Source organism: Ruditapes philippinarum, unplaced genomic scaffold (genome assembly GCF_026571515.1).
Source record: "Ruditapes philippinarum isolate M1 unplaced genomic scaffold, ASM2657151v2 ctg1609_1_1_1_1, whole genome shotgun sequence".
NCBI lineage: Eukaryota > Metazoa > Mollusca > Bivalvia > Venerida > Veneridae > Ruditapes > Ruditapes philippinarum.
In genome coordinates this window covers 28,351-46,517 of record NW_026866144.1, presented here as the reverse complement: position 1 = coordinate 46,517, position 18,167 = coordinate 28,351, and the positions used below count along the sequence as shown (strand labels likewise).

General features: G+C 31.9%; 1 protein-coding gene across 1 annotated transcript; it reads left to right on the top strand.

Moving 5' to 3' along the window:
* Window positions 1–429: 429 nt before the first annotated feature.
* LOC132731471 (sodium-dependent glucose transporter 1-like) lies at window positions 430–4,876 on the top strand. Its single transcript, XM_060717664.1, has 3 exons — window positions 430–581; window positions 2,189–2,480; window positions 3,432–4,876. The coding sequence occupies exons 1-3, from the start codon at window positions 465–467 to the stop codon at window positions 4,559–4,561; spliced, it is 1,539 nt and encodes a 512-aa protein (XP_060573647.1). The 5' UTR covers window positions 430–464; the 3' UTR covers window positions 4,562–4,876.
* The last annotated feature ends 13,291 nt before the right edge of the window (window positions 4,877–18,167 follow it).

Genomic DNA, 18,167 nt, shown 5'->3' with positions numbered 1-18,167 from the left:
TAATCTTATCACACCTTCAAAGGCTCGCACTTTTTATAGTTAACATTTTACAGTTACCTTTATAATACAAAAACCTGCCCTGTTCAGAGTACAAAAATAGATTTAAAAGTAGACCAAAATATGTTTGTACACATGTAATTATGACGTTCAGCATTTGTAGCAGCGATATCTTGTACCTGCACCGTCTTATTTTATTCTTGTTTGACAAGTTTGCTTGCAAGTTTTATTAATTAATCTTTTTTTTTCTCTCAAAAAACATATAAAAGCAGAACCACTTGGGATGTTCAGCCCATTCCGTTCCTTAGTTTCCGTTGAAGAGTCCATTCTGCAACTGTTTATAAAAAAGTTACACTTCTATGTTTTGTGCTTATAAATAAATACATCTAAATACAATTGATACATTATCGGATGTTTTAATTTCGGTTGAAAAAAATCTTTCTTTAAAACAAGAACGTGCATTTAATATGACGAGCGAGGATATTATCGACAATGAGGATGGACAGATGGGGGCAGGAAATAAAAGAAACACTTTTGATAAAGTGTGTGAGACAATTTGTCTGGCTTTAACTTTCGTAGCATTGGTAAGACTATCTGATTAACAAACATTTGAGAATGATATGACATAATATGTTTGAACATCCATCGGCAAAAACAACAAAAACAACAAACAATAAAAGTATAAAAAAGTGAAATAAAAAAAATAAAAATACAAAATAATAAAGTTAAAAAAGAAGAAAAAAAAAGAGAGAAAAAAAGAGAAAATAACTAATAAAACATACTGATTATACACCTCTAAAACTGATGGCGTTCTGATCTGTTCTAACATATTTATAAAAAAATAATTTTACTTTGTTATCATTATAATTAATCGATTAAATGAATTATGTTTTTCATATGAAGATTTCTTATTATTTATATTATTTTAATTGATAATTTAAAGAACGTAAATATCAAAAAATTTGAAATGGAATGGGCACTTTTAACGACTAACTTGTTTGAAGGATTTGTAACGAAAGATGGCTGCAATATTGATATATATTTAAGAGACAGTGTAATGTAATGTAATGTAATATATAGGTAAAGAACAACATGAAATTGCACAATAAATGAATTTCTCATTGAATGTTTTTACCCCGACGAAAGAATTTTATATGCAAAATTTTACTTAACGTATTCAATGCAATGCAATACTTCGTTAATGGCACCTTATGCCTCAGTAACGAATCAATTTTCCTCTTCTTTAGAAAGAGCAAACGTTAGTTTCATAACGTCTAAATTAGTTCTATGGAAAGTAGCGTTTGATGTAAAATTATGTTTCATTAAAGTAGCAAAATGTAAGCAAAGTAGCATTTTTACATTTACAAAATGTATACTATAACTGTACTTATTGCCAAATGGCAACACAAACAAACGATGATACAGGTAATTGGTCAATAAGCAACATTTTGGAAACTATATAAGGACAAGGAAAACAAAATAAAAAGAATAAAACACATATTTGAAATGAAAACTTTAATATAAGCTATAAGCTTATTTAAGGTATAAATATTTTAGCAAGTATATCATCTGCAACATTAAATTTCCGCCTAAATACATAATAAATACAGACTATGCGTTAATAAAAGTAATATTTTGATATCGTTTGTGTGTAAAATTTTCACCTTTTAACAGCCAGGTCTAAATTCGCAGAAGATAAAAGTTACAATCGCCACCGGATAAACTAAGTGGGTGAGAAATTTTGCCACGTTTAACTTCATCAAGGATGTGGCTTTCTCCACCAACCATAGACTACAATATACAATAATATATATAATGATATCAATTTATGTAACAAATCACCGTTATATGATTTAAAAAGAACATATTGATTAATATCTTAATATGATACAAATTTGAAAAGCCTTCCAAACTGAAAAGAAACACTAAAAAATATGAACATAAAGGACATTATGCAAACTTGTTTGAAGAATGCATTTAGTATGTTATATATCATTAGGCAATTATTATCAATCCAATTAAAGACTTGACATTCTATTTCTTGAGAGAATTATTTTAAAGTATCCATTACACATTTGATAATATATCAACTTTGGACATTCCGTACCAAAACTGAATTTTTACTTTGCTGACATATAACATATATTTTATTACACTTTTGCTTATTGAAGAATATTTTCAACTATTCCAGTCAGCATATGCTGAAATTTACGGACCAACATTGATAGACTTAAAGATAAAACTTGATGCTGATTACGAGGAAGTGGCTGTTGCAGTTTCCGGAAGGAGTGTTGGTGCCTTTCCCGGAAGTATCATGGCCGGGTTTCTCGTGGACAGATTTAGTGGTCACTGCCACCTTTTGATTGCTATTGGCCTTGACCTTGCGGCTTTTGCTACTGCAGCTATACCATGGTCACCCAATTTGACGTGCTTGTGGGGTTTCTGTTTTATTGGTGGCATTGTGGAGGCGTTCATTAATATAGGTAAGTGATACTTATTAACGCCACGGTCTTTTCTTATATAACGTTATATAATATCTTTATTTAATGCTTTATATTTTAGATATATAACAGATGGTCAAATAATTCAACTTATCAGAAACAAAAAAACATAACTGTTTATGTAATAATGAAGAGCGTTTATTCGTGTAGCATATTATAAAAAAGATAAAATATGACAGGAAACAGTCTTAATTATATGTTACAAAATAAACGGTTTTCATTAGCATTTGTTGCTAGTTGCATCATAAGATTACCATGGCGATAATTCAAACGTGTCAAGTTTTGCCGTTTCTAGATCATTTGTTCAGGACATTCAACATATCATCTGATGATATATGTTTAAAACTTTGTATGTACTTTGGTCTAGTATGCATCGAAAACACACATTGACATTTAAAGCTTACATCGTTTACATTTTATGATTTATCAAATGCATTTGTTACATTTGCATGTAACGAATACGCTGCCTTTACTACTGAAGCTTGAAAATAGGCTGAGAACGATATTTCAGTTTTCAATAGACCAAACTATAAACGGTAGTTTAACATTTTGTCTTTACATTAACGAAACAAAAAGCTATTTTCCTTTTTTGTTTATATCAAGCATGGTCCATAGTTAACTAAGAAATATTTGTTAAAGTTTATTGTCTTTTTTTTCAATTCTATGTAAATTACAAAAACGATTTCATTTAAAGAACATTGCGGATCAAAAAATTCTTCCCAATACATGTATGGGAATAATCAATGTCAAAAGGCAGTCAGAATGCCCTAAACGTTTGCTGATTTAACCTAAATACATGTCGCATAACATAACACTTTGGCCTATTCTTATTTGTCCTATATATCTGATAAATTGGTCCATATGCCGTTCTTCAATTTGATCATGATTGTTGTTACCATTTATCATATAAGTATTTTGTACACTATATTTCAGTAAGCACGCGAATTTTGTTCAACATTTGGCAAGGTAAATCAGCCCCGTTTCTGATGTTTGTACATCTAGGTTATGGTATTGGCTCATTCTGTGTGCCCATTATCTCTAGCCCCTTCTTGGCAGAAACAGAGTCCATGCATTCTGCTGTGAATGAAACATTAGATAACAATACTACTACAGGAAATGAAACTCTCTTATTTGTAGACAAAGTGTCAGAAAACACAAAAATACACAATGTACTTCATAGTGATTCAAAAATTGAATATGCGTACGGTATTTCCGCGTGTTTTGCTGCACTGGTATCGATTGCATTTTACTTTTTTCAAGTTCGTGAGTCAGATTGTAAGGTTAATGGAACCATAGATGGAAACCAAACTCGAACCGATAACCTATCGAAGAACATAGATAATCGGTCTATCAAGGATATTGTCAATCCGGCTACGTGTGCAAATGGCAGAATTTGTTACGGATCTTCCATCGTGTTTTTAGTAGTCATTTATCTTGGAAATAATGCAGGGGCGGACAAAATGATTGGAAATTTTATTCGTAGTTTTGCTATAGACCAATATGGAATAGGCGCAGACTTAGCGTCTGCGTTAAATACAGCTTACTGGATCACATTTTCAGTAGGCAGATTTGTTTTTATTTTCCTTGCACGTTGCATACCTATCAGAGTTTTAATAATAATCCAGACATTTGGAATGGCTGTCTCGGCTGGGTTATTATTTCTATTTGCACAAAACTGCTCAACTTTATTTTGGATATTCATACAATTTCTCTCGTTCTTCGGTTCAGCTGTTCTGCCAACTGCCATTGCATGGACTGAGTACCATATCAAGCTGACAGGTCTGGTTATGATGATGCAGATTTTTGGCATGTCAGTCGGGGGGATATGTCATATGCGTCTTATCGGATATCTCTACGGTCATCTCGGACCGAAGTCATTCATTTACCAGATCCTAGGCTACGGAGTTCTTCAGTTTATCTTGGCAGTAGGTATAAACAGCGTCGGTGCTATACATGGTAAGCGTCTCGCCGATTCATCTGAATTAAAGATAGAGGTAAAGACGATCGCAAAGACCGTAACACACCCGAATCTAAAAAGAGATCAAACGATTGAACTGACATAGAATTTTTTCGTATTACACAACAGAAGATAAACCAAGAATGACAATATAAATTACAACATGGTTTATGTCATCAATAGAAAAGAAATTATTTTGACCCAGACAAAAATTGTTATTTGTGCGTGAAAGTAATTATAACAAATAAAAATGTACATAGATAATAAGCATAGATTGGATTGAATATGCAGTATTGTGACTGAAATGTCAGAAATCAGTCAGCATAATTTGTCTGTCTTATTTTCATATATTAATTTGTTAAACATCTGTATATTAGTAATTATTATTATTAAATATTATACGCATTGCACTTTCGTTTTGATTAACGGACTACAAATGTAAATCGGAATTGATTACAACAAATAAAAGGAACGTGTTAACTCCATTTTTTGCTATACTTTTGTTGTTTTATATTCAAATATCTCCATTGAAAAAATATTCAACATGAGCTTAGTAGCTTTTGCTGTTTTGCATTGAACATTGAAACTCCTGGGAAAACGTTAATCAAACTTAGTTTGATAAATGATTGTTGGGTATTATTTGCCTATGAAATACATTTCTATTTAAGAATTGCGTTTAGTTAATAAATGTATAGAAATATATTTCAAAGTTTTATTTCATTGCATTTGTACAAATGAAGTGGATAAATAAGATTGCACAACAACAACAACAACAACAACAATAATCAAAATTGGTAAGAAAACTAGTTCGACGAGGGAGACGACGACGACGACCAACAACAGTAGAAGTAGTAGGAAACATAAAGGAACATTTACAAAATAGTTCCTCGGCTTTCATGAAATTATGCTTTTATAGACGGTACATAAATGATTTAAAAGAAATGTCCTTAACACTTTATGCATGCCATGACTAAGTTACTCCAACACCAACCCAAATAGGGCGTCCGTGGCCGAGTGGTTAAGGTCGTTGACTATAAACCATTTGCCCCTCACCACTGTGGGTTCGAATCCCGCCAGGGACCCTGGATTCTTTCATGTCAGGAAGCTGTCAAGCTAGCTTACGGAACAACAGTGGTTCTACTCAGGTGCCCGTTCGTGCCTGTAATAATGCACGGAAAGATCACCTGAGGTCTTCTTTTACCAGTAAAGATGGAACGTCGCCATATGACTTATACTGTGTCGGTGCTACGTTAAACCCAATCAAACATTCAAACAAACGCAAATGAATTAAAAAGGATCAAAGTTATGACAAGATTTTCAACACAACAGAAGTATAAACAAGAATGGTCAATATTAATTAAACATGTTTTGTCACAATAAAAGAAATTATTTTGCCCCAAACAAAGATTTTTTTTCTTGTGAAAGTTCTAGTAATTAATAACTAGTTGGATTGAATATAGTATTTGACATAACTGCAGAAATCATAAAAATTTTCTTACTTATTTAATGGAAGTTTGTAAATCTGTTTAATAGTAATATATTATTACAAATATTCATAGCATGTGATTCGTTTGATTAACGACACAAAGTACAATCGACATTGATTACAACCATAAAAGGAAGGTAATATTGCTATACTTTTGTGCTTATAAAAACTCCATTGAAAATAATTCAACATGACTTAGTTTTCTTTATGAATGAAATTTAGGTTAATTTAGTGAACGGACTTTTGTTCAAATTTTGACTTTACAAAATTCAACATATCATACTTACTACTTGGAATTATATTTACAATTCATCGATAAGAAAATAGAACAAAAAGCAAAACAAATAGGCTACTGTAAAATGAAAAATCACAGAATGACTAAAAATCGTAACACAATGAACAGTCTCTGAATCCCATTAAATCTGTATGTTTACCAGTTCTAAGACTTTGTATGTCCTCCCAATTGTCTATAACAAAGTAAACACCTCTGCCTCATAGTTCTTTATTCCTACAATGTAAATAAGGTCTTGCGCGTGTTCCAGCAAATTGCGAGGAGCTTTTGGCCGCTTTCTCACACGCCTGTTCAATTCAGCCAACAAGTGTGATGTTTAGATCTGGTGACTTGGAATGCAGGCGTTGATGGAACTCGAGGAAGCCCTTATTCAGGAATGGAGAAATATTCCCCAAGCTTTCACTACGTCATAACCATGTGACAGGTTTTAACACTTTGTTACAGCCATGGGATGACACAGAAAGTATTAGAACTGGTTATTATACAGAATCAGTTGGATTTAGAGACTTTTTTCATTGTGTTACGATATAAAAATATATTTACAGTAATTTTGTGATTTTTCATTTTGCAGTAACATATTTGTTTTGTTGTTTTCTCTATTTTCTTGTTAATGAATTTAAAATAAAATTCGAGGAAATAAGTATGATATGTTGAATTTTGTATGTTCAAAAACTGAACAAAATATTCACAAATAATCAAGTTATATCGAAAAATTTAAGTGTCGGGTTATAAGTGCCTCTGAGTGTATATATCAATGTTACTAGATAAAAAAGATATACCAAACTACAAATATTGAAGTCCGTAGGAATTTAATATTAAAATTAATCACTAACTTAGGAATACTATTCAATTTCGTTATTCAACAACAAACAGTATTATGGAAATGGGTCATAGACAAAGGGCAAGGATATTCCCTTCTCGCTAAATTATTTTGTATATCATTCTTAGCGCTAGTGCTGCGCGCTCGTCTTTATACGGTTTGGTTTGACGTCGCACCCACACAGTACAGGTCATTTTTATGGAGACTTTCCAGCTTTCCTTGTGGAGGAAGACCTTAGGTGCATTTCTTTGCATTATTTTAGGCACAAACGGGCACCTGAGTATAACAACCGACGTTTCGTTAGCGAGCTGGATAGCTTCCTCACACAATAGAAACTAAAGTCAATATCGGGATTCAAATCCACAGCGGTGAGGGGCAAGTTGTTTGAAGTCAAGAAGCTGCGGTCGTAGCAATAGATGTAATGATTCATGTTGTGGTATTATTTCTTGTCGTAGAGTACATGTAAAAAAGAGATTTGTTGTTTTCATTAAGTTTTTTATATTGCTTTTTATTTACAATTATTGTGATTACCAGTATTTGTTTAAGTTATTTCCAGAAGAATGTTTTATGTAAGTGCATGTAAGTCGTACAAAGATCGGTGTAATATTTTACGTCATTAGTCATTCAGTTCTCACTTGTCATAACTTATAGCTCAGCTTGCTGCATTAAGTAAGTCACATTCATTTTTTATGAAATTAGGACATGTATCTTAAAGCTAATTAGGTCATTTAATGCTAGAGGTGATCACCGTGCCATCACTTGAGGTTGGACATACGCACAATATACTGTGAATTTTATAACTACTTTCACACTATCGTCTTGTCGATTATCTTTTGATTTTATTGTAAAAAAGGATGCAAAACTGGGGACTGCAATATTTTTCCTAACTTATGCCTTGTCGTACTGGGAACCAGTCGGGGAAATATTTAAACATTTGAAATAAAGACATAGCAATGTCACTTTTATACAATTTTAATATATCAAAAATTCTAAAGTGATAAGTTACATGTATTTACAACGGCATAATAGATAAATTCAAGTAACATAATTGTGTTACAACATAATCCTTACACTCATTTTCTAAATATGTTAACATAAAGCAATGGTGTACAATGTCACACAGTTCACATACATCGGCTACAAAGCTTACGTTGCGAGATAAAATTGCTCTCATTTCGTTATAACAGTAGTAAATTATCATGCCCTGCTATCACGATCTAAAGAATAAATTGTCGCGGAAGTACAATTTATATAATGTAGGATGATTATACAAAACGTGTAATTATAAAAAATATGTTTATCTAATGTTGAGACAATCGTCTATATCTTCCTTTGTCATAAATACTTGTTTTTGCTATCACACTCAACGCCTTATAACTGGTACGTTGGTCGGTCATTCAAAAAGTTAAAGGTCCCAATCCTCTAATTTTGAAGCACAATGTAGTGATCATTTACCTCAATGCAATTTGTACTGAGTTTGTTTTAGCAAAAGATATATATAAATTTTGAGCCCAAAATAGGTCACTGTGCAGCGGCAAATGAGCACCAAAACGTTCGGTAACCAGTGACAATGATGAAGGAAGTTAGCCCTAAAAAGGATTGATTGTTTGTACCTGCAAAGAACGCAATCTAGCACCCTTCCTCGCTATCCATGCCCTATGTTAGGATCACTCCCCTCGGCTTCAGTCAAGACATCAGCAGCTTACTTCCTACAAACTAAGTCATGCCGCCTTAAATGTAACCCTGGGCTATAGAGGGCATGCGAACGTGTCGTCTCACACGTAGCAGTAGATCTTCAAATTATCTGCCGATGTCCTGTGCCTCCACAACGACGTGCACGTACTGAGGGGGAGAGTATCATGCTGCCCAGCTTCTTAAAAAGGTGCCAATAATAATAATAATAATAATAATAATAATAATAATAATAATAATAATAATAATAATAATAATAATAATAATATACAATACTTTTAATATATATCGATTGTATAAATAAATAATTATAAATTGTAGATGAATAATGAAGTACATAAATTTGTATGTATATTTAAACATAAATAAATAAATAAATAAATAAATAAATGAATGAATGAATGAATGAATGAAGGAATGAAGGAAGGACGGAAGGAAAGAAGAAAGGAAGGAAGGAAGGAAGGAAGGAAGGAACGAACATTAAACAACAACAACCACTTTTATTTCTAGTCAGTTTACAATAGTATAAATAATCATGGTGTATGAAACTACATACAAAACCAATAAAATATATATGAGAACCTAAAACCAGATACATTTTATTTATATTTTCTAAAAACAGTTTTGCTTTGCTAAGAAAATTGCCGAGAGGAGACTTATTAGTAATTGATTTTGTCTTATTACTTTTGCTCGCCCAACAAAATGGATCAAAACTGTCATTAGGTAGCCACAAAATTGTCTGTTACTCGCTAGAATAATAATTTCATGACAAACGCCCACGATTTTTTTTCATGATTTTCATAACGTTTAATAAATAAATGTTTTAACGTGATCCAACACATCGTGTTATTGAGAATGATAGACAATATTTATCTATAAAAGTACCTTAGAAAGCATAGTGTTATCATTACCACGTGTTGCTAAGTTAACATTTGCTTGGAATAAAAACTATTGGAATATATACGGTAACATTTTCGCAAAAAGTGTAAATCAAACTTTTCTTAGTACTTTAGTTGTTTTATGTTTTTTTTATGTTTAATATTTTATAAAGTTATGTATAAAACAAAAGAAACTGATTAATAAAGTAAAGCATGTAGCTTTGTTCACTGAAGCAGTAAAATGTTCTGACGTAATTTCGAAGGAGTGTTGCGCATGCGCGAAACGCATAGAATGTCGGAAAACTTTTCATTGATTAAAATACATTTGTAAAATTTCTATATTTCGTGGTTTTCTATAAAAAATATTATAAACTTCTATGAAATATCACTATAAATAAATTACAATTTACTTCATTTATAGTACTGTATCGAATACAGGGGTTAATTTTGTGTTCTGTTTCACAAAGGGAGGGAATTACGTTACAACAATCTTGATCTCATATAGAAGAGTTACATTTCTTTAAAAGTAGGGTTTTACAAAATGTTTTTTTTTTTCTTTTGTTGTTGTTTTGTACATCAAGATAAGATATATTTTGGGACACTTACAGAATAAACTAACATTAAATATTATTGTAACAGTGGTATGATTTTATTTACATACTTAGAGATATGTGCCTGAATATGAATGTGGATTTATTTCAACAGAATTTTCGACCTCTAAATTTTATTTTTTTTGATAACAGCAGACATATTGTCTTTCTCAACATGCAAAATATTAAGTTCATTCCCAAAATGTACATACATGTATACTATAGACGTATTATGATTTAAAAAAGGATGTGGTGGGAATGATAAAACAATCTTAAAGTTCCTTTCTTTAAATATAGATCTAAATATATAGAGTAATAACAAGACTTTTATGTTAAATATTTATCATAGGAAAATTAATGTCATGCACTTTAAACATATGCTTACATCTCTAATTCAAATAAACCATTTAGGATGTGTAATGATGATGACGATCATCTCATCTCATCCATAACAACAACAACAATAAAAACAACACTCATTATTATTATCAGTTGTAGTAGTAGTGGTAGAAGTAGTAGTAGATGTGGTGGTGGTAGTGGAAGTGGTGGTGGTGCGGTGGTGGTGGTGTGGTGGAAGTAGTGGTGGTGGTGGTGTAAGTGGTGGTGGTGATGGTAGTTGTGGTGGTAGTGGTGGTGATAGTGGTAGTGGTAGTGGTGGAGGTGGTGGAAGTGGTGGTGGTGCGGTGGTGGTGGTGTGGTGGTAGGAGTGGTGGTGTTAGTGGTGGTGGTGATGGTGATGGTAGTTGTGCTGGTAGTGGTGGTGGTAGTGGTAGTGGTAGTGGTGGAGGTGGTGGAAGTGGTGGTGGTGCGGTGGTGGTGGTGGTGGTGTAAGTGGTGGTGGTGATGGTAGTGGTGGTGGTCATAGTGGTGGTGATAGTGGTAGTGGTAGTGGTGGTAGTGGTTGTGGTATGGTGGTAGTGATAGTGGAAGTGGTGGTGTGGTGGTAGTGGTGGTAGTAGTGGATATGTTGTGGAGGTGGTGGTTGTGGTGGTAATGTGGTGGTAGTTGTGGTGGAAGTGGTGGTGGTGGTGGTGTGGTGGAAGTGGTAATGATGGTAGTGTTATTGGTGGTTGTGGTGGTGGTAGTCGTCGTGATGTTGGTAGTGGTGGGGGGATAGTGGTTGTGGTGGTAGTGATGGTGGTAGTGGTGGTAGTGGAAGTGGTGGTGGTGATGGCGGTGGCATTGGAAGTGGCAGTAGCAGTGGTAGTAGTAGTAATGATAATTATAATAATAATCAATTCATATAAAATCCCATTTTGTCCTGTAAATTCGATTATCATAAGTACAGTTTATATTGAGTACATGCATACAACTAGCTTAATTTTAATTCCTTTTTTTGTTGACTTGCAACACTTATTTAGAAACCTTTAATGTAAACGCTTTGTACAACTCTTGAAAGATGAACTTTGTGTCTATGTCCGTTCTGTTGGCAATTTACTTTCATTAAAGCAAAAATAAAGACTATGTTACACGTATTTAAATTTGATAACAAATATTTTATCTTTCCCGCGTCATATATATATCGTGATATTAAGGCCCGTGATAGAATGTTTTATACCCTGTTACCCCTACAATATAATCTAAATCAACTTTAATTACGTACGGTAAACATCACAAATACTGTACTTTCACGTTTTTGACAGTTTTTACCTTTAAACAAATTCAGCATGGATCCTCTGCAAAGAAAAAAATTCAATTAAATATTTTATCAAAAATTTCTTATTAAATGAAAGTGATAGATAGGAGAAGAGAGTTTCTGCTGGAAGTTTTGATAATATCGTATATCAAAGGTGCACGGAGTTCAATAAGTACAACTTTTGGTAGAAGACCCTCTTCTGAGATTCAAGATTTAAAAGCCCTGGTGCACTTGTGTTTGTGATTTAAATTACCCCATACCCTAGCCCCCTGTCCATTTGATGACATAAGCTTGTTTATAAAACGAGAGCTTATAATTGAGGCATTTTCAGTATTGTTTTAAACAGCAACATTCTGTGAAACAAGCCTGTTGTAAGTACTGTATATTATTTGTCATTCGTGTAATTGTGAATGGTATTATGTTTATTTTGTCAGAAAAATAGAAAACTTATATATATTATAAGAGGTGTAGGTAAAACAATGATTTTCATTTCATATCAGAATATACAAAACAGATAAATAAAAATAAATACATTTGATTGAAATATATAATAAATAAGAATAAGATATTAAGTCAAATTGAAGTAAAACAATAAATAAATAAACACTCAAATCTAACAAAATATGTTCTATGCTGTTCTGTACAAAAATAAGTTTTAAAAACTCATGTGTACTATCAAAATCATTTCCTGAAAAAGTGCAACCGGAAGTGAGTATTTTAATGATTATTAAATTTTGTAAAAAATGTACCTGTGAATCAAACTATTTTTAAATCACCAAAATGTTTTTCTACTTATTCATTTTGAATTATTGTTTAGTTAGTTTATTTTTCTCACATAAACATTATGTTTTGACTTTAACAACACATAACATAAACACACAATATGGTACATTTAATCAGTTTATTTATGATACACATTTATATTAAAGGTAACTGGGATATGTTCTATTTATTAATGATATAAAACTAGTTAATATATAAACCGTCGTAATCAACCATTTCAGAATCTAATTAGAAAACGATTTTATTCATTGTTTTTATAAACCATTATAATTATTTATATTATGGCGGTTTCTGTTAATATCGGTGTAATTAATAAAACTTCAAAACATACCGACAATTATTTACCAATATGCAGTTTGCAAGTTTTTTTCCCGGCCGAGTGCCTGTCTGTTTTCAGCAAAATTTATAGGGTAGAACTGAATATAAGAAGAGGTTTCATTTCTCATTTTAAAAATACAAAATGAAATCTTGGAATCTCATTGGCCATTTTGAAATAATGTGTTAAGGATAGTTCTTAACTAAAATGTAAAGGATAGTTCTTGCTATTATGTAATAAAATGTAAATGATAGCTCTAAAATAAAATGTACAGGACAGATCTTTCACTTTCTAGTTCAATTGTTCAGATATTTAAATTCTGTTTAACAATACTTCTTCCATTCAGATCTCATTACATTTTCTAGTGAACAGTTTATATTATATGATTATTAATGTGTTGAATTGATAAAATGTTTATATATTTTTCATATCTTTGATTATTTATAAAGTATTTATAAAAATAACAGCCTTACTGACCGCGAAGATGTTGGTGTTATAAATTGAGTTCACTTTTCCGAAACACGACACACATGTATTTATTTAGAAACATACATCTTAAAGTGTTCCGTTTTCAAGATTAACAACCCTATAAGAAATTATTATGTTATTGTTATGCAAGTCATGCTAACATTTATATATGACTGCATGGAAAACTAAGAAGTTACCCAGTTTTACTTCGGCCGAGTATCTTTTTTAAAGATACTTCTTGTTTTTTGTTTTGTTTTTTGTTTTTTGTTTGTTTTTTTTTGTTCAGTGTAGCCTGGTTTATATTTGATGTTCAGAATAACATACCGTGTTTTAGTGAAATGTTTGTGTACAAACTAATCACATATTTTATCATGAATAAAACCTCTGATAATTGCATGCACTATGGTTCAAACGGTGCTTTGACACAGTGAACTAAGATCGTTGTGTTTATTTACACTTGTACGTAAATATCTCTGTTACAAATTTAAGAAAAATAATAAAAATGACAAAATAAAAAAGATAGAATGATATAAATGTATCGTAATGAACAGTTTACAACGGATAAATAATAATAATAATAATAATAATAATAATAATAATAATAATAATAATAACAATAATAATAATAATACTATACTATACAATAACAACAACAGCAACAATAACAAAATATTTCGGTAAATTCCCTTTCTTCTTCTTTTTTAAAAATACACATTTTAACTATAGTGATGTAACTAATTGTTAAACAGTGAAATAAATAAAAACAGGGAATAAATGTTTGATTGATAGCAAACATCCCATGTTGTGGTTACTAATAGCTTGCAATAAAATGTTTGACTACTGTTGCAACTAACTGGTTACAACCTGAAGTCATTTATCACTTACAACTACATTCTTTTTTAAATTTACCATTCATAGGACATTTAATATAGTTATATATAGTTACGTTTTATATTTTCAACGTAGACTTTGTTGTGACAGCGTTAACGTAGGATAGGACAATAAATCATTGAGAACTGACCAATCGTTACATTAGATGTATACACGTAACAACAAAAACAACTGTAATTACACTTTATGTGAGCATAAAATGACCCTGTGTACGTGCTTGTAATGAATTTTCTCTTTCAAAATATTTATATGAAATATAAAATACGAACTCCGATTGATTGATTGAATAAATTTAAATGAAAGGGTTTTTTTTTATTACGAGTAAATGTTTAATACTTATCTTATGCACATTATAATATATTGTTTTTTAAAAAAGTTCTAACATTTGCTTTTTAAAAAGTTAACGCACGTTTAATAGCGGCAATGTTTAGGTGAATAATTGTAACACATTTATCATTAATCTAATTAACATTAACATTGCTCTTCATCTTATAAAAATGGGATAAAAATAAAACAAACTTTACTATAGTGATTTATAAACAAGGAAACGGACAATCGAAGCAAATATAATTACAAAAAGTAACATCCATAAGCTAGAAATAGAAATATAAACATAAAACATGAATAGTGTGCGACTTGATTGATACTGTACAAAGGGGACTAGCTTTTATCTTTTGGTTGTTTTGTACTGATTAATTGCCAAGTAACCTTGTAAAAAGAAGGAATTAGGAACTTACCTACAGTAGTCCTAATTTTTGATTCGCTAAGCACTCTAGCCATTGGTGGAATGTATATATTAAATTACTTAACATCCGGGATTTAGAGTGTTATATTTAACTATGTTTCCAACTTGCTGATAAGTCAACGGACCGACTTTACCGCTCCTTAAATATACTATAATAAGGTAAGATCATTTTCTTCTTGAAAACAAATCAATAATTAATATATTACTGTTATTATTTTGTACTACTTGTACATGTTTAAAACCTCAATTTTTGAAAATAATATGCAATTATCGGTCTCAATGTATTAGTATTTTTACATTTATAGTTACATACATGTATAAATTAATGAAAAAATGGCTAAATTGGCCAATAAAAGTTCAATATTAGTAAAGAAAGACATTTTTTGTATTAATCATTTTCTGAGTGAAAATTATGTAGTTATTTTTTTCAAGTTGTCAAATATTATCTTTGTTGTCAAATATTTTAACAATTAATTTAACATACACAATTAACAATTCAAATTAAGCATATGTAATATCACACATAGCACATAACCATTTAAAACATTGAATAACAAGAAACTAGTAATATAAACATGATCATCATTCTTAATACTGTAAGATATACTCAGTTTAAAATTATGAGGGATGATCCAGAAATACCTTGAATCAAGCCATAAATCTACATACGGTAATTTGGAAAAACAACAACAACAACAAAACAACAACAACAACAAAAAATATACGTATTTAAATGACGAGAACCAAGTTCAGGTTGAAAAAGAATTCAAGGCATTCTTTTATTTAAAATACTAATAATTTGTTCTTAATTTATATGCCTGTTACGGTAACTCATTAGAGCCAGGTATGAATTAACTTGCAGTCCTTCACGGGGAACCTTAATTTGGGTTGAAAAAAATGTCTCATTCTTAATAATGGGGATTGTTTTTTAATTTACAGTAAGCAAATACATAATCACGCCCGTTTAAACTCACAACGAGTGAAAAATGGTCCATTCCGGTTAAATAATGTTGAGAAACTTCCGTTCCCTCTTGGACCCCCCAATCTATGACGTGTGACACGATAAACAAACGATGAGTTTTTATAATTTTTAAAAGATTACAGACTTAATGTAAAAATATCGGAATGCAAGTAGCTAGCGCGTTTTTCCGATATGCACAAGTAAAGATATTCCTGTTGCGTGGACAATTTGAAAATTAAATACCGTGCGAGCAGTCACTGCGGGGTGGCTGAGCAAAACTGGAGACAACCCTTCTCTGTTGGACCAAATTTTAACATTGAAAAACGTCGATTCGTGGTGACCGGTTTGTGCATTTTAACCAAAAACAATGCCCACAAGTCTTCAGGCGTAAACTATTATCTGAAAGTCTTCATAGAAACGAAGATATACCCTTTTTGCTTAATCCTCGTTGTGAGCACCCTAACCTCGTTTGTGAGCATGACAAGCGCAGTGCTTGCCTGGTTTTAATATGTAATATATATTCAAATGGCGAGAATACAATTTTCAATCTACCAAAAGAAATCAAAACGTTTTGTACAATAGTTTTTCTTTGCAGTCGTTCTTCTTTTTTTTTGAAAATTATTCTTCATATTCACAAGTCATCAGATTAACAGAAGAACTAATCAGTGGAGGTAAATCAGGTATTTTATTTCGTATACTCTAGTGTGGCACGACTAAACATCACGCGGAGTTTATGAATATTTCAACAATTTACAATCTGTGTGATACACACATACATGTGTTTATCCTGAGCTGAAGACTGACCAAGGTATGTAAAACAAGAACTGTCACGGTGCCCGAAATGGTGCTTTGTCCTTTGATTTATGGACCAGATAGATTATTTGTTTTTGGACAATTAGATCTTTAATGTGAAGGTCATTCAAGGTCAAGGTGAAATAAATATAGGTCATTTGGAAGGTCTTGTCCAAAGGGGCATTGTGTCCAAATATGAATTAATTCCACATACTAAGAAAGAAGTTATGACCAATGTTAAAGTTTTTGGATGTTCTAGAAGTCATTCAGGGTACAAGGTAAAAATAAATACAAATCAGTTTGAAGGTCTTGCCTAAAAGGGTTGTTGTGTCAAAATATGAGTATAATCCGTATACTAATAAGGAAGTTATGACCAATTTTAAAGTTTTTGGACAATTTGACTTTCAAGGTGAAGGTCATTCAGGGGTCAAGGTCAAAAGAATATAGGATAGTTGGAAGGCCTTGTCCAAAGAGGTGTTGTGCCTAAACATTATGCCAGACATTATGGCCAATCTTAAATGTTTTAGGACAATTTGAGCTTCAAGGTAAATGCCTTTCAGGGTCAAGGTAAATAAAAACAGGTCCGTAGGAAAAGGTTCTTGTGCTAAGGGATGTTGTGTTCAAATATGAATCAAATCCGTTTACTAATAAGGAAGTTATGCCCAATGTTAAAGTTTTCGGACGGGATTGACGGACTGACAGACGGACAGTTCCCAAAACTAATATGCCTCCATTTTGGAGTATGCACAACGTCTTGCAAAGAAATGCTGCTGTGCAAAAACGTTTTTAATTTGCTTTGGTAGATTGAAAATTATATTTTCACCATCTGAATTACACATTTAAAACCAATATACGCACTGCGCTTTGTCTTGCTCACAACGAGGTTATGGTGCTCACAACAAGGATTAAAGCAAAAAAGGGTATATCTTCGTTTCTATGAAGACTTTCAGATAATAATTTACGCTGAAGACTTGTGGGCATCTGTTTTAGGTTAGAATGCACAAAACGTCACCAGAATCGACGTTTTCAATGTTAAATTAGGTCCAAAGAGAAGTTGTCTCCAGTTTTCCAGCCACCCCGAGTGACTGCGTCGCACGGTATTTCAATCAAATTGTCCACCAACAGGCAATATCTTTACTTGTGCATACTCGGAAAACACATCGCTAGCTAACTGCATTCCGATATTTTTAATTAAATTTCTGTAATCTTCAAAAATTATGAAAAACTCACCTTGTTTATCGTGTCACACGTCATAGATGGGTGCTCACAACGAGGAACGGAAGTTGCTCACAACATTTTTACCGATGGACATTTTTCACTCGTTGTGAGTTAAACGGGCGTGATAATACTAATTCTGCAGAC